We start from the raw sequence: 25,327 nt of genomic DNA on the forward strand, positions 1-25,327 counted from the left end.
AACAGTATTAAGCAATTAATTATTGACCAAAGGCAGGTTAATTTTCACCTATTCCACCTTATTTTTACCCTCAGATAATTCAAGCAGCATGGTTCATGTGCATTTATTAATATCTGCCGTGAAGCACAATTCTCTTTTCCCTTAGTATTTAGTTCCCCTCCCTCACGCTGAAAAATATTTTCATTAGGCACTTCCTTCTACCTTTCATGGAAAATTATTGCCCCATGTTGGTGTGTTTACAGGGAGAAAGAGAGGAAACTATATTGACAGTCTTTATTTTCTGTTGAGAAGAAGATGCTTTAAATCATCCTCTCTCATTTTATCAGCTCTTCTCTCATTTTATCCCAAGTGTCAAATGTGAATTTGTAGGGTCATTTTGACAGCATTTCAGAGTTCTGAGGTGATTTAGTTAAATCACTGCAATAAATGCTTTTTGATATATGGGATTGCTAATTCCTAAGAGGATCATTCATTTTACACTTGAAAACACAGAAACTTCCCACTTTATCTCAGCACAAATGCACTGTGGAAACACATCGCGCTTTGTCTCTCCCCACTGCGCCTCCCGTCAGAAAGAATATCTGTGCACGCAGGGACTCCACGATGGGCTTGAAAAGGTGCTGCAAGCAAATGGATGTCCAATGAATTTTTCACAGCAATAACGAGGGTGCATTTAATTGACACCATAAGCTCTCTGAGCAGGGCCCGTGTGAGCACATCGAGCCCCGCGCCGGCTCCCACTGGCTCAGCACAGCAGTGTCGGCACAGAACTGTCCCCAGGTGGCTCGCAGTGTTAAATGGCAGATTACACACAGCACAACTAATTTCTTTACTTTAATCTTATTAAGGGGACAACAGCTGTCAACTGTCACCATTTGGGCACGAGGCTCTGAGACGAGAGAGGGCTGCGAACGGCAAAGCCTCAACTCTGAACACACTTTAAATGTGGTGGGAGGAAAAACTCAATGTATTCTCCATCACTTTCTTCCCCTTTGGAAGTTCTGGGCTGCTCCCAATTCCAAATCTGTTATCTCAAGAGCCATCAGAGTCAGCTGAGAGCCCAAAGCCTGGGGCTCCCGTGGAGCAGGTGGTTATTGATCACTGATGTTGCTCTAAACTTTGGCTCACACTCCCAAATCAGCTTTGCAGCTCTGCCCAGCCCCACGGAAAGGCTGCCCTCGGAGCCAGGGCTTGGCTCCACAGTAATCCAATTATAACACACTCATTATAGTGCACAAACTTTGAGCCAGGACAGAAATCTGTCCTTAAGCTAGACAAAAATATGCATCTGTATATTATATTTATTTTACGTGAGTACAAAGAAAATGAGGAGGATTCCTTTTAATCCAGCTGGATCTCAACAGTCTGTATGTCTGCATGTGGATTTCTTCTATGCCAGCACAGCTTCTCTTTCCTCAATTTTCCTGATCTAAACAAGTTAACAAATTTTAACTTTTATTAAAAACACTGAGGCATCAACAGTGTGCAATGGCACAAAACTACTCCACAATAATGCACCAGGATACAGAGGCAAGAGCTCCTGCTTTACAAAAATCAGGGCATCATCAACATATAACAATTAACCTGTTTCAAGTATAAAGCTTTTCTGTATTAATTACAACTTCTGAAGAATATACATGAATGTACTTTGATTATCAATGAAGAAAACAATGAAAAAAGCTCAATTTGGCAGTGAAATAATACTAAACAGTATCAAATTTAGAAGGTGTTATTAATTCAGTAGAAAACTGCTCATTTTTAACCAGCTGGAATACTGTGCAGCACTCTGATGGCAAAGTGGTAATCACACTCTGAGCTGCAAGGAAGTGGGAGGTGAGCTCTTCCTGCAGGAGGGTGCACAGAATGGCTGTGGAGAGGAATGGTTAAAGAACCACCAAGGTAAGAGTATGGACTGAAATAACAATATAACCCCATGATTTTAAGGGAAAAACCATCAATTTTCACTCCTGAAGACTATGTAAGCCCTTATACTTCACTCATGGAATACATGACACAATCAGGAACCCTCAGAAATTCATAACCAATTATTCTTTTGTCTGTTATTTACACTATTTAAGGATATCCAATTAAAAAATGGACTCCAGTCTTAGTCTTGTCTCAATAGAGAGAAGACAAAACAGCATCAATTCTGCCTCAAGACACTTCCAAAACCAGGTGGAGTTTCATTCTGAAATGCTGCCGTACTTATGAATAAACTGTTGGATGAGAAGTGACAACCAAACAATTAATTTACCCCAATGCTGATGGGTGGCATAGAATTTGAAAGTTTTCTACCAAAATTCTTCAGTCCTTGCTTTATCAGTCATTTCACTGCAAGACGTGGCTCTCAGTCCCAAAGTTTCAGAAGGTTTCACAGAGCTGCCTTCAGTAATGAAACATGTTCCTGTACTGCACATGAGGCAACACTGCTTTATTCCTGAGCCAGAGGGCAGGGACACACCCTGGGAAGGGACAGATGCTGCAGGTTTCAGATGGGGAACTTGCACAGTGTTCATTCTCTTCAGAGTGTCTTTATGTCCCCGTACCAAATGCTAATTTGCAATTAGAGTTTCTCTACATAGAATAACCTTACAAGAAAATGAGAAAGCTTGTTCTGTAAAAAGAGTTGTGAATAATCCTATAAAACTGCACGGGCAGTAACAGTGCAGCTTAAGAAGAGCATGCTCATAAATCCAAGAAAAAAGTACAGAGAACAAGGTACAAAACCAGTTCTTAGTTCAAAGGAGTTTTTATTGAAAAAAGTAATTTGTATCAATGCCATCCATAATATTATAGGGGCATTAAATTCTTTTTATGTGTAATTATGGTTTGAGCATTTTTACTCTGATAATATTTGCTTTAAATAAATTATGCAAGAAATTATATGAATTTGGAAGATGCATTATAATAAACCTGAATCATATCTCAACTTGCAACAGAAGTCCTCCTTTGTTCCTTACACAACACCACCAATCTCTACTTTAAAATACCAGTCACCCAAAAACTCAAAGTGTTTCACAAATGTTACTGAAACAAACCCTACAAGTTTTTCAGATTGTCAGGGCCAGTAACATGGCACAGCACAAAGGGGCTGACAGAGTCACCCACAGCAAAGCACAACACAACTGAAGGGATGAGATTCATCTCCTGGTCTTGGTCTCAAGGCATGAAATTGTTTTGCTGTGCAGCTCCCATTTGCTTTTCAGGAGAAGAGTAAGAAAAATAGCATAAGGCTCTGAAATCTTCAGAAATTCTGCTGAATTTGTCCTATTTTGTGCGGAACTGAACAAATGCTGGAAAATTACAAAATGCTGCTTGAAGAAATAACGTGGCTGGACATTAATTTTTATGTTAACACCAATAATAAAACTTACTATAACCCACTGGCTTTCTCTTTCCCTTTTTCAGTGATTTATTTGAAGGGGAGAAAAATTGCCCCAACACCAAATGCATCATCTGTCCCATAAATGTCACGTCTCTCTCTCAGCATTTCCCGTCCTGCTGCTCCCACCACCAGTCTGGACAGGGGTACAAAACAACAGGCACATTGTTAAATCTTCTGATAATAAAGCTTTATCTTGTAGACATGGGATTAAAGTTCTGAGCTGCACCATACTGACAGGATTTTGGAGAAAGAGAGATGTAGATAATAGCCCATGTAATCTCCTCACCTACTTGTAAATAGTTTATCCTCCTGACAAAGCAACAGACAAATTCCCAATTTAGGATGAGCACAAATGGTTAAACACTGTACAAGCACACAAACAATCTGAAGTACAGCAGTGTCGTTTAGCAAAGTGTATTTGGCTGAGGGAAGACTGGAGGGCAATTAATGTAACTTTCCACAGGGCTTTGCCTGGTCTTTAAACAGAGAAAACTGCTGCTTCACTAGATTCAAAGTTTAAGAAGTCAGGATGTAAATGATACTTGCAAAAACAAAGACAAATAATTTCTAACTCAATTCAAAATTAAATGAAGAGAAATGCAATCTGAATTTTCTCCTTCATTTAAAGAACTAAATACATCCCATGATTATCCTTTGGTTTTGGACTTCCCTCAAAAACTGTGTATGAAAAATTTGCTAAATCCTTTCAGTGTGACTATAGCAATTCACAGGCACGTGGTTTGTGCCTGGCTCAAATTGCCCATAGCAAGGCTCACCCTCGGGAACTGCTGCTCCCTCTCATCTGAGGTGCAGATTCTGCACAGAATATTCTCTATCAAAAAGACCACAAATCCCAGGAGAGGAGGCTCTGCATCCTCAGCAGCAGCACCGACTTCCCTGGGACATTCCAGCAGCCTCCAGACTCTCCCAGTCAGACTCCAGCAATCAGACTCTTGCAGGAAGATCCTGCAGGAGCACTGAGCTTTAGAGAGCAAGATCCTGTGCCAAATTATGTGCAACCTGATGTATAACTTCCCAGCCAGTACCTTCAGAAGGCTACAGACTGGACACTGCACTTTGCTGTGATGGTGAAGGAAATGTTGTATTTCAGGAGTGCAGCAAAGCTCTTCAGAAGATGTTTTTAACATACAACGCTGTCAGAACAGTTTATGTTAATCTCTTTTCTGCCCCAATATTTCTTTTGAAAGTACAACCAGTGGAAAACTTGTGTTAATAAAACAATGTTTAGAGAATTTTTCAAAGATGCAAAAATTCTTTTTATAATTCAGTCATGAGCAGGTTCAGGAATCTGAGAAACCACAGGTCTGAAATGGGTATGAGACAGAGTGACTGCCTTGGACAGGAGAGCCTCTGAGCAGCTCCTTGGATGTCAGTTCTGGTACACAAATGTGCCTGACATGAGGCTTTATTTATTGGCACACAAGCTCCTTCAAGAACTAACACATCCTCAGACTGTCTAACAAACTTCAAACAAAACGTTTTAAGTCATGTAAACACAATGTTCTCAAAACCTCTCAACAAAGCAAGATTATTCTTAAAATGAACAAAAATCAAAGTCACATAGAAGGTGCATATTCTGAGAATTTAAGGCTAAACCTACACTAGGCTTTATGTGGGCACACAGTGCAACTCTTTCTAATGCAAAGTTTATCCCACATTGATGGGATAACTCAAAGTTAGAGACTCTACAAAGACTGCCCCTGAGCTGCTCACCATGGCCCAGCTCAGGGTGGCTCAGTGGAGCTGGCTGGACTTGCAGCAAGTGCCTTTGGCATGTCTGGGAAGGCAGGAATTTCATTCATCAGGAAGCACAAAGCATGCTAAAAGCACACTTCTTCCTTAATGCTCTTGCCCAGCACTTTGCACCTGTCTGGTAACACTTTAACAGTCAGTTTCCATCCAGACTCTTGCAATACAGTGCACAAATTCCAATTATTCCAATACCTCCACAAACAAATGACAGCAATGCTACACAACAGGATATCCTGGGTTTGGTTCCTCTTGTACTAAAACCATGCCTAGCACCATGTGCTTTAGACTGCATAAAAACTACAGTTAGAGACTGGGGAAAAGAGTAAGCTTTGGAGATACCAGTTTTTGAAGCATTAGTCACCATAGATCTTTTAGGGATTAGACATCTAAACCTCTCCATTTGTACATTCTGTAAAGAGGAGTTTCTCTAAGCCACAAGAATTTTGATTTACCTGTTTGTAGGAGCCCTTTCAGCTAGCAGCACCTTACACCTATTTAATTTTAAAAGCAGTCAGACTTCAGTGAATTACAACTCTTTAAAAAATTTCCCTGCTTCCCACTGGAGATCTTTACAGACTAACTTCAAAAGATGTGTATCTCCTCCTCTGTTTAACACAGTTTTGTCTTTTCTCATTTTGTACAGTTAGGGCAGTTAATGCCTCCCTGACATCCGATCCCGTCAGATCTCGGAAGCTCAGCAGGGTCAGCCCCGCATTAGTCCTTGGATGGGAGACCTCCTGGGCAATGCCGGGGGCTGTAGGTTCTAGTCCTGAGGACTTCACTGGCACTGTCCAAGCTCGCTCGGCCGTGGCAGATGAACCTCAGGACTGAAACGGTGGGGCCAGTTCTGTGCACGCTGAGCCTCACCTGAAATCCACTGCGCAGGCTGGAAGGGCACGTGGGGACAGCCCTGCCCAAAGCTTCGTTGCCAAAGCCGAGCCACACACACACAGTTAGGGATGCTGTTTCTCAAATATATCAGAGCTCAAAATAGGAAACCAGAGGGTGAGTGGAAATTAGCATAGAATACTGCATGATTTTTATTTTGAAGTTCAGCATGGGACTATGAGAAGAAGGAGCAGTGAAGCAGCAGATATGAAATGAATATTGTAGTGATTCTAAGTGGCAGATGAGGACCCGTCATACTTACTTAAGGGGAACTCGAGACACTGCACTCACACTGGGGGGAGAAGTCACCACTTGGAGAACATTTTCAAGGGCAGTGAGTCCTCCTGCAGCCCGGAATGCAGTTTTATCTGCAGTGTTCTAGAGAAACACAAACACAGAAGAGAACGAACAGAAATGAAAGGAATTGACAAATAAAAGGCATGCATGACAGTTTTGGACTTTCTCAATGTAGGAAGTCCTTAATACATTCATTTAGCTATCAAGTTGAACAGCTTTGAAGAGCATTTCACTGCTCCTGCCCTCTTTAGAGCAGGAGTTGAAATCCTCAGGTGTTATTTTTTCAATTATCATACATACAGATCAAGTATGTATCAAGTACTACACAGATAACACATTTGCATACCATGTTTTCTGTAATGACATACAGTTATAGGAAATGTAATGATGTTAACCTTTACCTGGAGCTATTATCTTTGTAACTATGCTGCTTTGTGGATGGTTTAAAAAAATACAGACAATCTCTATCAGAGCACTGCATAAAACAGCTTAGGGATCTCTCTATCTGTGGTGCCCACTTGGAACTTCCCCTTAGCAGAATTTTACACCATCCTACCACCATTATGCATTATATGATCTTCTTATCTTTTAAAGCTGCTAATTTTGTATAATTTTATTGGCAAATCATCTTGATTTTGTCAATGATGATGATATTCTAGTTTATAGGAAATAATTTCTTCTTTTTTCCTCCCAATGCTGCAAGCACTTGGCATGTGGGAAAAAATGGGGAGTCCTCTATAAACACAATTATTATTAGTCTGTAAAGAATGGATTCTTCTGTAACAGACTGCAAAGCAGAAAAAACTTACAGAAACTAAGAATAAAATCTTTATTTGAACAAACAGAAAAATAATTAACCAGCTATAATATGATTTAGATGGACAGCATTTTTCCTGTGAGATCAGACATTACACACAAAAGTAAATATCTTTGTTTTTAATCATACAACTTTCTCTCCATTAAATTTCTTCCAGCTATACTACAGCTATGCTGTATTGAAGTTCCAACCTACAGAAAAACTGTTCACAGAAGTCGGATATTGCAAAAGAAAGTATTTTCCACCATTAATATGAACTGCATGTGGAATTTTAGACAGCAAAAAGGTTTCCCTTCAAAGGAATAACTACTTTTAAATGAGTGGAAATCTCTGTGCCAAACTCAGGAAGCAGTTGAGAAAATAAACCACTGATTTCCTACTGGCCAACTGATAAATATAAGTTCTAGCAGTTAATTTTAGCCCAGTTAGCCCAGTAAGTGTGCCTGAACTGAAGAGTTATTTTTGAGTTTCACTCATATATTCTTCCTCTGCTTCCTCTTCCTCCCTTCCACCTAAAACCCCCACCAAAACACACGTCCTTAGGCTGCCCTTGGCTCTAAACAACACTTTCCACCCAACTCCTGACAGAGCCATAAGGAAAAGACCCAAACAGCAAAGAAACTGTCCTGCCACAAATTCTTATTTCTGGAGATTATCTAAGCACCTTGGCCACACCCACAGTTCCCAAAGCTCCTGCTCCTCCAGACAGAGCCTATGGGCTTTCCAACCCACCCATGTCCACTGCAACTTAGAACCTCCCCAGTGTCAGGAGATACTCTGGAGTTGCGGTGTGCCCTTCCCTGCATGGCCAGCCCTGGGCAGTGCAGCCCTTGGTGTGTGTGCCCAGGAGCACAGCATTGATGTGGCACTGATGTGTTTGCTGCAGCCCTTGGTGAGCACAGCACAGCACTGATGTGGCACTGGTGTGTTTGCTGCAGCCCTTGGTGTGTGTGCCCAGGAGCACAGCACTGATGTGGCACTGGTGTGTTTGCTGCAGCCCTTGGTGAGCACAGCACAGCACTGATGTGGCATTGATGTGTTTGCTGCAGCCCTTGGTGTGTGTGCCCAGGAGCACAGCATTGATGTGGCACTGATGTGTTTGCTGCAGCCCTTGGTGTGTGTGCCCAGGAGCACAGCACTGATGTGGCACTGATGTGTTTGCTGCAGCCCTTGGTGTGTGTGCCCAGGAGCACAGCACTGATGTGGCACTGGTGTGTTTGCTGCAGCCCTTGGTGTGTGTGCCCAGGAGCACAGCATTGATGTGGCACTGGTGTGTTTGCTGCAGCCCTTGGTGAGCACAGCACAGCATTGATGTGGCACTGATGTGTTTGCTGCAGCCCTTGGTGAGCACAGCACAGCATTGATGTGGCACTGGTGTATTTGCTGCAGCCCTTGGTGAGCACAGCACAGCACTGATGTGGCACTGATGTGTTTGCTGCAGCCCTTGGTGAGCACAGCACAGCACTGATGTGGCACTGGTGTATTTGCTGCAGCCCTTGGTGAGCACAGCACAGCACTGATGTGGCACTGGTGTATTTGCTGCAGCCCTTGGTGAGCACAGCACAGCATTGATGTGGCACTGGTGTGTTTGCTGCAGCCCTTGGTGAGCACAGCACAGCATTGATGTGGCACTGATGTGTTTGCTGCAGCCCTTGGTGTGTGTGCCCAGGAGCACAGCACTGATGTGGCACTGATGTGTTTGCTGCAGCCCTTGGTGTGTGTGCCCAGGAGCACAGCACTGATGTGGCACTGGTGTGTTTGCTGCAGCCCTTGGTGTGTGTGCCCAGGAGCACAGCATTGATGTGGCACTGGTGTGTTTGCTGCAGCCCTTGGTGAGCACAGCACAGCATTGATGTGGCACTGATGTGTTTGCTGCAGCCCTTGGTGAGCACAGCACAGCATTGATGTGGCACTGGTGTATTTGCTGCAGCCCTTGGTGAGCACAGCACAGCACTGATGTGGCACTGATGTGTTTGCTGCAGCCCTTGGTGAGCACAGCACAGCACTGATGTGGCACTGGTGTATTTGCTGCAGCCCTTGGTGAGCACAGCACAGCACTGATGTGGCACTGGTGTATTTGCTGCAGCCCTTGGTGAGCACAGCACAGCATTGATGTGGCACTGGTGTGTTTGCTGCAGCCCTTGGTGAGCACAGCACAGCATTGATGTGGCACTGGTGTGTTTGCTGCAGCCCTTGGTGAGCACAGCACAGCACTGATGTGTTTGCTCCAGCCCTTGGTGAGCACAGCACAGCATTGATGTGGCACTGATGTGTTTGCACCAGCCCTTGGTGAGCACAGCACAGCACTGATGTGGCACTGATGTGTTTGCTCCAGCCCTTGGTGAGCACAGCACAGCATTGATGTGGCACTGGTGTATTTGCTGCAGCCCTTGGTGTGTGTGCCCAGGAGCACAGCACCATTGACCTGACACTGATGTATTTGCTGCAGCCCTTTGGTGAGTGCCAGTCCAGGTTTAATGTGCCCAGCACTTCCCACTCCTCACTGCCCCTGTTTCTCATGGGAGATTATGCCACAACCCATTAGCTCTCGTGGCAAGAAGTCTTTCCTGTCAATTAGACCAAATATGCCCTTTCTCTATTTCATCTGATTACTCTAAGTTATATCCCATTTATTGCACTCATTTTGTTTCTCGCCTCAGCAATTTCTCCATTCTTGAAATTGTACAGTTATATTCCCCTACTTGGCTCATTTTTCAACTCCGTATATTCTTTAATGCTAACTCCAACTTCTTTTATTTTTTTAATGTAAATTTTCTTATCTGTGTTTTTTTCCAGGACTCCTCTTTTCTCCATAAATACCTTGCAGGGAAGTGTACAGAAAGGAACTTCCCCCAATCAGAATCAGTCCAGAGCCACACTGAAAAAAGCAACAATAACTCCCTATGCTGAGAGGAGATGGTCAGGTATCTATTAAAGAAGAATATAAATATTTTGAAGTGGTTTCATTTCCTATGTGCTTTCCTTCCACTTCAATCTGGAGCATCACCTCTTTTACAGACAGATTTTTTTCAGAGTGCCTGGTTCACTTTTGTCTAATAGTTTCCTATAATACAAGCATACTTGTCAAAACACACATTTACATTTTAAAAACTTCCATTACTACTACAGTTTTCTATCAACCACAAGCAAGTTTGCAATCTCTCCTGATTTTACACAATTTAGCTTTATGTCCTATTATTTCTCTCTCTAGATTACTCACAAAAATTCATTAGCAATTTGATTCTTATCCCTCATTAAAGTAAGCCCCTAACTAGGTGCATGCAGGAGAGGGGGAAAGCCTTCAGTGAGTAAAAGCAGCAGCAAAGCTGGGGAAGGTACAAGAGAACAGCATTTGTTCCCTGTGCTTACAGAGCTCTACAAACTGCCATGGAGTGATTGGGGATACACCACTTCGGGCATGATCTTTAATGTATTTATCTCCAATGATTCTTTTAAGATGGAGAACTCCAAGGGCTTCTAACCCATTTACTGGACAGCAATATTGATCCCAAAGTAGCCACTGGTATGTGGTGCTTGTGAATGTCCTCAGTCCCCATCCAAGTGTCCTGCTCTCAGGAATTCCAGGTTCAAGCACACTGGCCTTGGGCCAGTGGAGGTCATGGGAACTGCAGGAAAAACATGCCCTGTCCACAAAGGAGAGCAAGAGTCACCTGAGAATGGCACTGCTGATGTCTGTAGAGTGAGCACTGAGGGACCAGAGGAAACTGAAAACAGGAATTGTCCCTCAGCTGTCCATGACACGAGAGCTCAAAGAGCTCGTGCTGCTGAGCTGTGCATGAAGAAGACACAGCATTCAATCTCCCCAGTGGTGAAACATATTGTTATTCTGTCTCTGAAGCAGCCAAACCACACAGAATATGTCTGAATTAATTCCTACTTGGGGCAATTGTCAAAGCATAAGTATTTTGTATAACTAAAGAAGTTTTTCTTACACCATGAACACATGGGAACAAGGCTATCTTATCCAATCTGTCTTTCCAAAATTAACCAGTATTCTTGAAAATACAATCCAGACTCACTTAATGTCCTGTAGTGCTAAAGTTTTACGTTAGGTAATACATATTAGTGGACTGAAGCATTTCAGTTATTCAAAGCCCTTGCTCACATAATATTCTTATTTAAATTGGTTCCCATTTGAACCTGTGTCAGAACGAAAGACCCTTCCAGGTAACTACAACTTTTACTCTGGTGGTACCAAAGCTCTGAGTACACCAAGCATCATGTGAGCATGAAAAATGATAGATCTTGCAAGGAATAAATATTAAATTCCTATTTGAAAAGAGCATAAACCAGCATTGTATATTTTGCTGCTTGAAAGAATCCTCCAGACTTCTAGCACAGCCTCCCAAATGACTTACCTCTCCTGTTTATGAAACCCATAATTTCACTATAAATGCACATTTAGATTGGGAGGATTATTCAGCATAGGCAATTGGCATAATGGGATTCATGTTTGGTGAATGAAGAAAATACAGAAACATGTTTTTACACATTGCTTTTAAACTGTGTAAAAACCTGACTTGCTCGTATATATTTTCGGAAATTTGCAACTACTTCAAATAACATTTTAAAAACAAATTAACTTGTAAATACAAAAGGATTTTAAGGCTTTGCCTTTACCTAATGACACAGGAGAGCAGAGACGAACGAACATGTAGGCAAAAATTATTATTATTGTCATCTATGCATTTTTTAACAGGAAGGAGGCACATAAACCTTGGGGATGCCACCTAGATGTGTCTTAAACATCAGAAAAACAACAAGAGAGATGCAGGCACACCACTCAAACCAATCCATGAAGAGAGTCTTGCTTTCCTTGTCCCTCCCAAGCCCATTGCTGTGCAGTCCCATGGTGCTGCTCGTACAGGAGCAAAGCTGCCACAGCTGACGTGACAGTCAGTGTGTGTTCCTGGTCTCTGGACCATTATGAACCTGTCCTTTGAAGCACACAGAGCCTCCAACTCCAGCAGAACAGCACAGGAGCCAAGGAGCTCAGGGGAAGCGTGTGTACACAGATGCATTTGTTGCACAGTAAATAGAAATAACTAAATCAGACAAACCATGTAACCAATTGATGGCTCAATTATGTATCAAACTTATTTAGAAACTTAAAATTAATCCTTTAAAAAGAAAGTGTGGCAAACAGTCAAGACAGCTGCCTGCACACTGGGCAAGTGTGGTTGACTTATTTACCTACCTGTTACAACACCTGAATGGATCTCACTCCCCTTCTCTGCTCCGGCTTGAGTGACAACTGACTAATAGGATTACAGGCTCTGTTCCAATAATACAGCTCAGCTACATGCCAGCAAAAAATGACAGCCTAAACCTGAATTACATGGCCTGGGAATCCATCCAATTATTAACTAAAGTAACTGTTATTACCTAACCTAATCAAAGGAGAAGCAGCTGTTAATCTTTGGTGGCCTGCAGTGTAGCAGCGGTCAGACTGGATGGACTGTCTTTGTACTTGACTCCTCTACAGACAATAATTATGTCCTTTGTGATCACGAAGGAAGGGCTTCCTAACCTTTCAGACAGAGGCAGCAGATGGGGAACAACTGTTTATGTGTTCATTAACAAGATAGGGTAGATTTTATCAGGGGCTGGCATCTGTGGCACCCCCAGAAGCACCACTTACCCGGGACACAAGTATGTTTGGCAAATTCGAAAATAAGCAGAATAAATAGAACCTCAATACAATGTTTTCATCTCATTATCTGGCATTTGGTACAGAAAAATACACACAGCTCAAAAAGAGTGATTTACACATATGCCTCATCCTACTCAACAAAGAAAACCATGAAGAAGCCAACTGGGCTGTGCTGGTGCTTGGCTGGGTTTGTTGTGCTCGTTAAAGCAGTCACATAATATGAACTGTGTGCTGAAATAAAACCACACCAGGGGAAATCTCTGATGCATTTATACAAGTCAGTGGGTAACACAAAGTAACCCAGAGTGAAATTAAGCAAATGTCAATTTGGAACAGCTTTTGGATTCTCTGTACAGGACTCCAGGGCAGAGAGAGCCCAAACCTCTGCCCTGCTCTGCTCTCTCTGCCCAGGGCAGCAGCAAAGGCAGGGCTTGTAACAGAGAACACACGAGGTCAGAGACATCCAGCTCAGCAGGAGGCACAACTGAAGTACCATTTAGTTTATGCTGGGGGAAGTAAAAGTATGATGGGAGGACAGTGTGGAAGAACCAGAATGGGAAGAAGGTTTGTGCTAATGCACAGGAGCAGCTAATATTTGGATGCTGACACTGGATGAGTTCAGGTAAGAATAAAATGATTTTTTTAATGCCAAGAGTAATGAATGATGAGCATAATATACTTGGGATATGGTTGACTCTCAATCATTTGAAGTTTTTAAATCAAACCTGATTATCTCCTAGAAAAATATGATCCCAGTTAAATCATAATTTATTAATTTGGTGCAAGAGTTATTGGGTGAAATCCAATGTCCTGGACCAAAGTACTCACTTCCACAGATTTCTCCTGCTAAAGTATTATTACTAGTTAATAAGTAGAGCAGAATCAGAAATAATGCTGAGCTGAAATGATTTAATGTCATCTTTTCCACCTCTGCTCTATGTGACTTCAGCACTTCACATTTGGACTATTTGAAATATTTTTGAACTAGCTGAAAAACTCTGGAATTAAATGCTCCCTCTAAGATAAACCTCCAAAATAAATATTTTCATGCAGATTAAAAAAGAAATTTAGAAAAATCATTTTTCCTTCATCAACCCAAAGAGTATTTCTGCCAGTCCTGCAGAATGTCCAAATCAGAAGCTGATCTGGAAAGCCTGGCTGAAAAGACCTCAGACACCAAAGCTGTTCAGAAGGAAAAATTTCAGATTGAAACCCAAATACGTTGAATCAGTTTGACTTCTCTGTCTGAAAGAACACACTAAACTTGTGCAACTCCATTCTACACTTGAACTGTTCAGTGAAGGAAGAAATAATAACTAATTAGTAAAATACAGTTGAAATCCATCTTAAGAATTTTTTTCTTTCCTTTTATCTGGTGTTTGAAGATTCTATCTAAAATGCCAGGGGCTACGAAATGCAGTTCAAAGCTGCCTCAGAAAAACAAACCAGACAACTGAATCCTGGGCTGGCTCCCTTTTTTTTTTCTTTCCTCCCCCTTTAAATAAATACACAAATATATCTACTTGCACATTCAAACCCATGAATATGTTTGTGACTGTAGAAAATCTACATTCTTTGAGTAGCCCTCCAGACATAAAACTTTATACACTGAAAATGACTGTAGAGTATACCAAAATAATATTTTCTATTAAAACAGACAATCTGACTCCCTTTAATACTTCTCTCTAGTGAAATTAGTTATAACAACACTTCATTTAAAAATCTCAAACCAGTTTTCAAACATGAATCCATTCATCCACAATAAAATTTCAACCACTGAGCATCAATGGGGAATTAGTTTAGGGTTAGGACATGGACCAGAACTGGCTCAGCAGCATTTGCACACCACTGGGGGGGGTATTCAATCACATGAGGGAGGTATTGATTGTACATCTGTACCAAGTCCTTCCCCTGTGCACCAGTGGGTTAAGGTCCCACAAAGGAGCCTTGAGCAATGCTTCATCCACCCTGCCCTGCAAAGCAAAGTGCACATTCTGCAGCCTTGAAGCTGATTTTGAAGCCTTACAGACAAGGCAGCTCCTCTGGCTGCTGTGTTTGCTCTCCATACTGACCAATCTCATCCAGAAGAGGATGGTTCCAGGCAGGGAAAGGGGCCTGATCCTGCAGGAGGGGTTTTCCTCCCTGTAGGACACTCAGCATTTGCACACTCCCATGCAGAGCTCACTCAGCCTCCACCACCTGAGCCCCCTGGGTAACACTGGCTTTGCACTGCAATAGCCAAGGTGGGTTAACTGCACCTTCACACACTGTATTGAGAGCAAGGTAAGACAAATGTCTAAGAACAACAAAAAGAAAGGGTGGAAAAGAAGCAGTTGATACATCACTCAAATGCAATATAAAAATGAGGCTAACCTTAATTTTAACTAAATCAAAAATGAAAGAAGGAGAGGTATTTACTACTATATTCTCTGAAAGTCTACTATTGGCAGTGACTTAAAATCAGTTCAGGCCTAAGGACAAACCAATACTAAGAGACTGACTCTTAAGCTGGTCCTGAAAACACTGACCATCCCATGCACACAAACCCAGTTTCTGTCTATGCCATCATATACTTCATTAACTTTTCTGCTCCCAAACATCTGCCCACATTGAGGTTAAACCAAATTGGACAGACTCCTTACTGACTCACTGTATGATCTCACTGAACAGGATGAACCTCATTCACACAATCTCCTTCCAAGTTCTGCAGTGGCTTTTTAGTTCAATAGTAAAGTTACAGAGGCACTTCTATTGACAAGGACAGGACCCTCACAATCCTGATTATGCAGCTTCAAGTGTCAGTGAAAGGCATAAAGGAAAGACAGATAAAGGTAAATTAGTGAATTCCATCCTACCTGTTCTGCTGCTTTCATTCTTGCTAAGCAGCATAATGGAAAACAGTCACTACTGTTTGGAAAAGTAAGAATTATATTTCTATATATTCTGAAAGACAGCACTGAGCATTGCAGCATGTGTGTTTATTAAAAATACATGTTTAGTTCTATTCATAAATATCAGGGCATCTAGTAATTGCATCAATTAAAGGAGGAAAGCAAGGATAGAGGTTTAAGTCTAATACCAGGAACAACTGCTCCTCCATGTCCAAAGATGGCTCCATTAGCTGAGGTCAGTTGGTCTTTTTTGATTAATCCCTGAAACAGAAATTCCCAAACAGGTAAACATAAAGCACAATTATGTGATCTTGTCCTGTTCTCTCTCAGCAGTTTATTAGACAAGAAAGTGCACAGTGAGTAGGAAAGTGAGGTATCTCTTGCCACACTGAATGTGAAATCCCTACAGCTGACAGGTCAGTCCTGAGAGCTGTCAGCCACTAGAAAGCTGCACTGATTTCACCTGAACTTGAATGACAAAAACCAGGGCAATCAAAACAGAACGGAAGGTACCAAAATTATGTGCAAAGGACATACAGAGAGGGAGTGGTGGCTGGGCAGTCAGGAGCACTTGAATTACAGACATGGCTTTCACCTGGATTGCCTTGGGTGCTCTCCTGGAACCTCTTGGACTGTTTGCCCATAACCCCATCCAGACAGCCCCAAAGGACTGTGGGGAGCATGAACAGTGTGACTTTGTGAGGTTCTGCAAACACCAGAGCAGACCATGGAGACCGCTGAGTGGTGTGTTCCCAAGTCAGAAGTGACCATCTCAAATCACGAGTGAATTTTAAAAGTATTTCCAAGAAAACCTGTGTATAGATATGCCATGACATCAAACTAAATACAAGCTTTAGTTTTTAAAAACTAATAATCATTACTTCATCATGATCTCCAAGCTGGTGTCTGCTATTAGCAGAAATGTGCCCATGTAGGCCATTTTCTCATCACTGAGAAATCAGAGTCTGGACTTTAATGACACAAATGTATTTCTCGTGTTGTAGTAAAGAAACTTTGCATACCTTGGAATGTACACATATCCATTATATCCACTCTGAGATGATGTATTAGTTCTAAACTGGTGCAGAAGCCTGATCTGACAGCAAAAAGCCACAATTAGTGCAACACTGGAAGCTGACAGCACTTAATTACATCCCACAGCAGTTTTCAATTACACCCACTGTGCACAGAAATTAACCTCCAAATAATCTTGGAATAAAAACACTGCAGAGCTTATCTGTGAACTGAACTTGTTTTTTAATACCATCTCCAGCAAACAAGTTAAAAACCACTCTGTGGCTGACCTCTAGGAACAAGTTCCTGTTTGTATGTCCATCTTGAGAAAAAGGTTAACCTACAGATTATGGAAACTCTGGGCAAACAAATTATTGATAATATAAAGCTGCCTGGTCCAACCTGCACCACACAACACATACCTGACCTGCTGCCTTTTTCCTGGCAGTGACAGGGAAAGCTGTTTGGGTGGAAGATGCTGCCCAAAGCCCTGCTCCTGTGTGTGCCCACAACCTGCTCTGCCCTCTGCACTCGGAGCCCCCGTGCTGGGACCACCAAAGCTGCTGCTGCAGCTGCTACAGCACACGGTGGTCCCACTCCCTAAGGCAGCCTGGCCCATGAGCAGGTGACCCGGTGGGTACAGGGCAATGTGCATGCTCCAGGCTTGGAGCACTCTGAACCTTCTTCAGTCTGTGTTTTAGTGGCTCTGTCCACCACGGGCTCTCAGCACTGATCCTTCACACATTGCAATTCTCTGATCTCTGAGTTGAAGGGTTTAAAGAAGTGAATTAATTTTGAGGAGGGTTACTGACATCTCAGCTTCTCCATCAATTGTATCTCCTTTACCAGTTCTGGAGCTCATGCTCTGACTCAGGTTCTGTACTTTCCCATGAACAGCTAGACTTGATTTGCAACTAAGGAAGCATAAATACAAAATTCCCTGTTACTTTTTGTGTGAGCAATATTATTACATTTTTAGTGGCAATATACAGAGTTCCAAGGGCCTGAACTCCAGTTTTAGCTGGTAAAACTTATTTTTTAATTAAAAAAAGTATTAGTTTTTTAGTTTTTAAAAAAACTTACTACGTTTTGTAATTTGACACCCTTCAGAAAGTTTGGATTTTGACTTTAAATCACTTTTAAACAGTTATAATTCAGCTTTACATTTGATTAATGACTTCCCTTCATGTGACATCACTGTAGCTTTGCAACTGCCTACTGCAGGAGTATCCCAAGTTGAAAAATTAATGGATGGATTCAAAATTAATCCATTCTTTGCACAGAAATACATCATATCTTTAGCTAAAATGAACCTCAAGAGTTTTAACTTCTCATTTTACAAGTAAAAGTAGCAGTTACTTTCATAGAGAACAAAACCCATAATGGTGAAAGCACAGTTAAGGCAGTGTGTGTGTTTCTTCTGCTTTTTAAAAATTTTGGCCATGAAATGCCCCCTGCCTGATAAAAAAGAAGGCTTTTTGGTATAAACCAGCACATTATGCATCAAAATCTTCCCATGGCAAAGAGCCAACAGACAGATGTGCCATGAGGGGAAGGCAGCAGGTCCCACTGACAGTGCCAGTGGCTCTGCAGGTCCCACTGCGGCACCCCAAGGGTGGGAGTGGAAAGGGCTCAGCACTGATGGGGGTCTAGGGGCCTCTCCAGCCTGTTCAGCCCCAGCCAAACCTGCCTGGGCAGCTGTGCCAGCTCAGCCCCACTGCTGGGCCCCTGCCAGTGCTGCACTGCAGCCAGGCTGAGCTGTCCAGCTCCCCGCTCTGCTCCACAGGCTGTGCAGGAGGCACCAGCACCACCAGCAGCGGCTCTCACGTGCCTTCTGCACTGGGGCATGGGGCTACTGTCCTTCTAAGGGAATACTGGGAATGTGGGTTCTGTTTTTCCTACAGAACTGAGGCAGGTTTAAGTTTCGTCAGGATATGTAGCAATGATCCAGGGAAGAACTGTCCTGCACCCAACACCACTAAACAAGCTGCTGTAAGAAGCTTTACAGGAAAACAAGCTGTGTGACTTCTAAGCACAGTGGCACCTGGACCTGATATCAGAGAAATTCTCCTTCTAAATAGATTTATTACTTGTGAGGATTCAAAGGACCCGCTGTTGTTTCTGCCAGTAGTGTCCTCTAGTGGAGACACATCAGATGCTCAGTAAACAAGCAAAGAGAAGGGGCTGAGTCCAGAAATCATCCTGACAAGGAATACAAACTCCTCACAATCACAAACCTGCCTATAAATGTCTGGCATCTTGACCAAGATTTTCACTGCTATAGTAATGCTTAAAGGTAAATGTTAAATAACTTTTAAAAGCTTCAGTCAGACTGTGAAATGAATCCATTGTGGGGCTATACAGAATAATTGGTGAGTGTACAGATAATGTACCTCTGTGGGTGTATGCATGTATATACATAAGATCACAAAATACAGAAAATGCAGGTAAAGCCACTGGTCCATGACTTAGGCAAATGCACTAAAGCAGTAATGTTCACCCTTTTCATACATAATGCCCTATGATGCTTTTCCAGCCTTACCTGCAGTGATCTCCCCAGCCATCCCTGAAACCATGGATCAGTCTTTATGCTGAGGTTCCTCCAGAGGTGTAAATGCCCTTAACACAAACTTCATTAGTGACTGCAGCTTGCCTACAGAATGCTCTGCTGCTGAAATGAGCAATGTGTTCTGTTCACGGCTCCCAAACTCATTTATTCTTGTCTTCTCTCCATCTCTCTCTTTTCATACAGTCAACCAAAATAATTTAGGAGGAGAAAAATAATACTATCCATATTGAATAGATAACTGAATCGTTGCTCCACCTGCTAACACTCCTCCTTTCTGCAGAGACACTGATCATCCTTGCCTTTAAGGAGTCTAGCTGATTAACAGAATTCAGTTCAACTTGGATCAATTCTTCTTAGCCAAATTTAGGTTTAAAATTTGCTGCTTCTAGCTCACACTCATCAGTTCTCTCTAATTAAGAAATAAAACCCACAAAGCTCCAGCTATGGTCTATGTGCTATAAACCTAGTCTGATTTTTCCAGAGATATAATGGAGCATAAAATACAATTTCTATTTATGTCACTTCTGCTTAGCTTATGAATTCAAATTTTCTCCAAAAGTTTGGTAACAAATTACAGTGTCTTGTCTAATACTAATTCAAAGCCACACGATTCTGTGCAGCAACAATGCCACATCCAATCCAAATATAATCCCTGGCAGGTTAAGAAAAGCTTAAAGATCCATTTTTGCCTTTCAGGTGGTCCAGAATTCTATTCATTTGAAAAATAAATCCAGCCATTACATTCAGTGTCTTTCAGTTCTCTCTGATGGCCACACCCTGTGCCACATGGAACACACAGAGCTGCTCGGGAGCGAATATCTGCAGCACCAAAACTAAACATGTAAGAGCTGGGGAACTGCAACTCCCACTGCATTCTTAAAGATACTTTTAGTAACAATACTGACTCTTTATAACAGAGTATTTGCTTCTAAAATCTGTTTTGTCTGTGTATACATGTCACATACATAGTTATATACACATACACACAGAGGGCAATTTTAAATCTCTGTAGAGATATTTGAAGAAACTTCTTATGAGCAGCACAAAAGCTTACACGTGCTCAATTTCCATACATTAGCTCTTCAACAGCTTTTAATTTTACTGTTTCAGTTTCTGATGATTAAGAGTTTGCATTATTGGGGAGGGGGGACCCCTCTTCACTCTGCCTATGGTCACCATACCCAATGGCCCCAACAGTTTAGAGAGTCAAACATAAATACGGGGCCTGGGAGTGTTGTTAGAGCCAGCCATTCCTGACAGTCTGTACAATGGGATAAACACTGTCTGTCTAAAGTCCCCATGTATTTGAAAGCTACGACAAACATTTTACTGAAATGTAAATAACTGACATCACTGCTGGGGCAGGAGGCTGAAAAATCTCTCTAGAAATCCCAAACCCAAAAACATTGCCTAACAGAAAAAAACCAAGTAATGGTCACCACGAGAGCATGTTTTAGAGGTCACAAGCATGGAGATATTTATTTTAAAAAGGATTGAACCAGAGCAGTGAATTACTGGCTCATATTCACACATTTTTCAGTTACAAAATTATACCTTTCCTAAGGCAGTATATTTTCCCCATGAAATTTGTTTCCAGTAAGAATACTACTCTGTATTAGTAATGCAAATAATTGTATTGAAACTTAGCCTTCTGAAAAGCAGCAACTGTTAGATGTACATGAAGAGAGCTGGCAAGTAACTAATTTACTAAAAGCCTCCTCTTTTTGCTTCTGGTTCCAGTTTACTTCCACGCTTTAACAACTATTATTTACTGAGATTTTCACAGCACTGAGAGTGCCTGAAGGAGATCAGGAACAGAGCTATCCCTCAAACCCATCCAAAATTCCAGTAAGTGTTATGAACAGAACCAGTGAAATCTTGTTTGCTGGGACTTTGTGCCTTGTGAGGACACAGGAGCTTCAGCTGTCCTATTTATTTGGGATGGGACAGGGATCACACCTTACCCAGGCCCAGCTGCTGCAGCTCTTTGGGAGCAGAACTGTAACACCTTCAGTCAAATCACTTGGTTAAAGGAATCTTATAACTTGTGCTGTGCTGAAGACTTTTTTCAATCTAGTGATTGAGAAGAAACATCATGTAAAAATAATTCCAGTTGAGCAGATTAACTGTTGCACTTGGGTTCCAAAAATGATGAGGCTCCCCCACAACTGTGCTGAATCTTTGGGTCATGTTCCCAGTGAGATGGTAAGAGACACCCCCTGGGCTGGTCAAGATGTCACATCTAAGCATTGTACAAATTCAGCTGAAGTGATTTAAGTGCAGAGTTTCGTCTGCAGCTGAGCCCGGAGCAAAAGCCACTGCCCCAGCTGGTGTCACAGCCCCAGGGACAGCAGAGCCTGCCATGCTCCTCAGCACAGCAGTGTCTGCACCCTGCCTGGCACAGACCTACCCCAAACCACATGAAATACTTCTCATGTTCAAACATAGGACTTTTAAAACCTGGAGCCAAACCCAAACCTCTAGTAACAAATTTCAGGCAGAAGTTCAGGGGAGTGATGCTCTATCACAAGTCTAAGGAGGACCATGTGAAGGGCAGCAACCTCTGACCCCGACCAGGGTCACAGCCTTACAAATGTACACCCTTCAGGCAGCTTAATGTCTCATGTCTATGCAGTGGACATTTTTTAATCAGTAGGTTTTTTAGTCAGCAGGTCCTTACTCAGCAAATTTCACCTCTTTACGTTGAGGGAAATACATGATATAAGCACAAGCAAGTCCAAACTGTACCTGCAGTCACACCAACAGGATGTACAGCTCTCCATATCCTGGTTTCTAAAGGAATTCCCTATCCCAGGACATTGCTCTGTGAGTACTCCAGGCAAAAAGTCAGTGAAAATACACTTGCCCTTGGTGATAGGTGTGTAAAATTAGTCCACCAAGCAATGAACGCACATAAAAAGAATCATGGCAGAAAAACAGCTGTAGCTCTGCTGCTTCAAACATCAGCTTTCCTTCTGTAAGAGGTTACATGAGTTTTTCTTCGAGCATCAAGGGCTGATTCATAGGAGATTTTAAACTGAAGGTTATCAGATCTTATTAAGAGCTTGAAGAGTCCCACAGGACAACGTGCCAACCTCAGGCCAGGCCTTTCTGGGAACATTTGCACTCATTCTGCTGTTGTGGCTCTGTGTGTGTTTGTTTTCTTAATGTACTTTTAAACAAAGTAGAGGTGAAAGTGAACACAACTTCCTTCCAGGATTTCTGCCAGAAAGGATGAGATGCACAAACCCCAAGGACTGCTTTCCAACAGCCCAGGGCATACCCAGAGCAGCAGATCCAGCCTGGGGACAGCACATCAGCTGTGTCCAACACCACCAGGATTTCTGCTCCTTGCCTCCCACCAACAGGGGCAAGGACATGTGACCTGAGGGGTACAAGTCTGTTTAAAACTGTAACCACACAGTGGTTTATGACTTTACAGTGTCTCTTCTGTATATTTAATTCAAAGACACGTGAACCACAGGCTTCATGCAATTAATGGCTACACTCCAAGTCAGAGCCCCAAAACCTGGACTTCAGCTGGCTTATACTTTGTAAATACTTTCCCAGCACAGGGTGCAAAGCTTCTAGTGGTTGTAGAGCTTCATCCAAGTAAGCCAACATGGCATATCAAGAAGTGTCTGGAGGTCTAACAACCACCTGAAGCAAAGCAAAGCAACATCTCTTTCATTTGTTAGCACTCAATTCCATGCACTGGATTCCCAGTTGAAGCTGAGTTCCATGGGGAGTCTCAGAATTCTATGTTAAGAAGCAGCAGGTGGGTGAGGTGCTGCAATGAGCAGCCAGGATCCAAAACTCACAGTGCTTAGGATGCATCTTTGCTCAAGAGATATTTCTTAAATTTTAATATCTGTAGGATACACTGATACAAAACCCCTTTAGTTTGCATTAACCAAACTCTTTTTGCTGCTTTGGTGAAATCCCTTGGTCCAAGTGCAGAACGTGCTTTTGTCCAGCAGACAGGAGGGCAGAACCAGAGCAAATGTGGCCACAGCAAGCATGTGGCAGCCTGGAATGCTCTCACACTATCAAAGCTCAGAGGTGAGAAAAAGCTCAGTACTGTGGAACACAACAGATGAGGGCTGAGTCCAAACACAAATTGTTAGTGTGACTGGATTGGACCTGAAGGCAAAACCCAGCAAGCTGCAGCTGCCAATCTTCTGTGTGGTTTTCTTTGTGATTCAAGTTTGCATAAATAATACAGACTACCCTTTAATGCTGCTTTAGCACAGTCATGGAATTTCTAATGAGCTTCCTTCTGTTGAGAAACTTAATGGCATTTATTTTTCTTATTTACTGTTACCAACAGCAGCTCAGCAATTTATTTCATGGTTTGTAAAACAAATCTTTATTTCCCTGGTGAGCCTGTGTAAATAAATTTTTCAGGCAGTGTAAACTATTAACAAAAGAAAAATCCAGCATTTCACAGTATGAATGAAAAGAGGGTTTTCTGGATCAATTTTATTTTGTAATACTTTTGCATGACTTCTGAGCCCAAAGAATTTCTAGTAAGTGGCAAGGATCTATTGTAGTGACCCCTGTCCTCCCTCAGGGCAATTCTTTATTCAACCCAGGCCATTAGCAAGGGTAAATCAATGTTATCAGCTCACACACACTGACAGCTTGTGTGGTTCCCACTCCCTCATTCCTCCCCCCACATTAGGGTATATTTTTATGCTCTCCAGGGAAATTCAATTAACAGTGTCAGTCTCCTCCTCTCAGTCCATGACTGACACCATCAAGACTCTTTTCAGTGCCCACTGACATGTAAGATGTGTCTGCTGATTTCTGGATCCCAAGTTAACAAGAGAATTACTACCCACTTGTCCAAATGACCGTGTCTGATCTGTGCCATAAACACAGCAGCAGCTACTGAAATCAATCTTTTCTGACCTTATTGATTAGGACACTGGGATATAAAAATACTTCTCCAGTGGCTGAATAATGTTTTGGGGGTAAAACCCCAAATCAACAACAAAATAATGCATGTCTATTAATACTACCAAATTTAGCTTTTAATTCCCCACTGCAGACTCAACAACCAGCGAAATGCTGTGAACAATTAATGACCAACACTTAGCTGCAATTCATGGCATTGAAAAAAATCTCAGCAAACAACTTCTGGTAAAAGGCTGGATACAATTCCAGTTTCCAGAGTTTCCAAGAATTATTTAGATCACTTTCTAAGTAGATACATCTTTTTATAGTAGTCATGCAACAACATGATTTGTGTATTTTGAAATCCATAAAAAAATGAAATTTTCAATACTTAATGCAAACACTGCAAAATTTGAAAATGGCACAACTCTTCAATAAACTATTAAACTTGATGAGCAGCTCCAGGTAACACACATAGGACTCCCTGCATCCCAGGCAGCCTCCAGCATTTCAAAGCACATGCCATTAGCAATTGTGTTTCACACTGACTGTTGTGAAAAGCATCAAGCAAAGCTCAATCCTGAATATAATGATGTAATCCTCTCCTCAGATATCAGTAATTTAGTTTCTCTCAGAGCTGATATTCATTATTTATTGATTACATGTAAGAAAGAGAAGTATTTTCTGTTAGAGACAGAACAGAACATCATGTTCCTCCTGAAAACTCAGGAAACATGAAACTGTGGTCATAGCACAGCAAAAAAATGTATTACAAGCACAAAGCACTGTGGCAGCAGACTGACCATGATGAACAGTAAAGATGCATGTGCTATGCTGTCAATTAAAAAAAATTCAACATTTACCATAAACCAAAATATGCTCTACAATCACAGCACTTTGAACAAATTCAAAACAGAAATACCCCATGTATGTGCACATGACACCCTCATCCTCCAGCACAGACCTACTGGTGTTCTTGTACCTGGAAAACTCAATAGATTTGTGCTCCAACTCTGTTCTCTGCTCATTGCCTTGGCCCCTCACTGTGACAGCTGTCTGTGGCTGAGCACTGGACACCAGAGGACTGAAATGACCCAGGTTAAAAGCAATCCCAGCAAAA

At 42.1% G+C, this 25,327-nt stretch overlaps 1 protein-coding gene across 3 annotated transcripts in view; it reads right to left on the reverse strand.

Moving 5' to 3' along the window:
* The window catches only part of SCAPER (S-phase cyclin A associated protein in the ER), a 162,814-nt gene that overhangs the window by 51,761 nt on the left and 85,726 nt on the right, over positions 1-25,327 (reverse strand). For all 3 annotated transcript variants that reach the window (XM_071568602.1, XM_071568600.1, XM_071568601.1), the window contains exon 24: positions 6,309-6,424. In XM_071568602.1, the coding sequence (XP_071424703.1) occupies positions 6,309-6,424 (116 nt within the window). The remainder of the gene's footprint in view (positions 1-6,308; positions 6,425-25,327) is intronic.

This window comes from Pithys albifrons, chromosome 13 (genome assembly GCF_047495875.1).
Source record: "Pithys albifrons albifrons isolate INPA30051 chromosome 13, PitAlb_v1, whole genome shotgun sequence".
NCBI classification, from domain to species: Eukaryota; Metazoa; Chordata; class Aves; order Passeriformes; family Thamnophilidae; genus Pithys; species Pithys albifrons.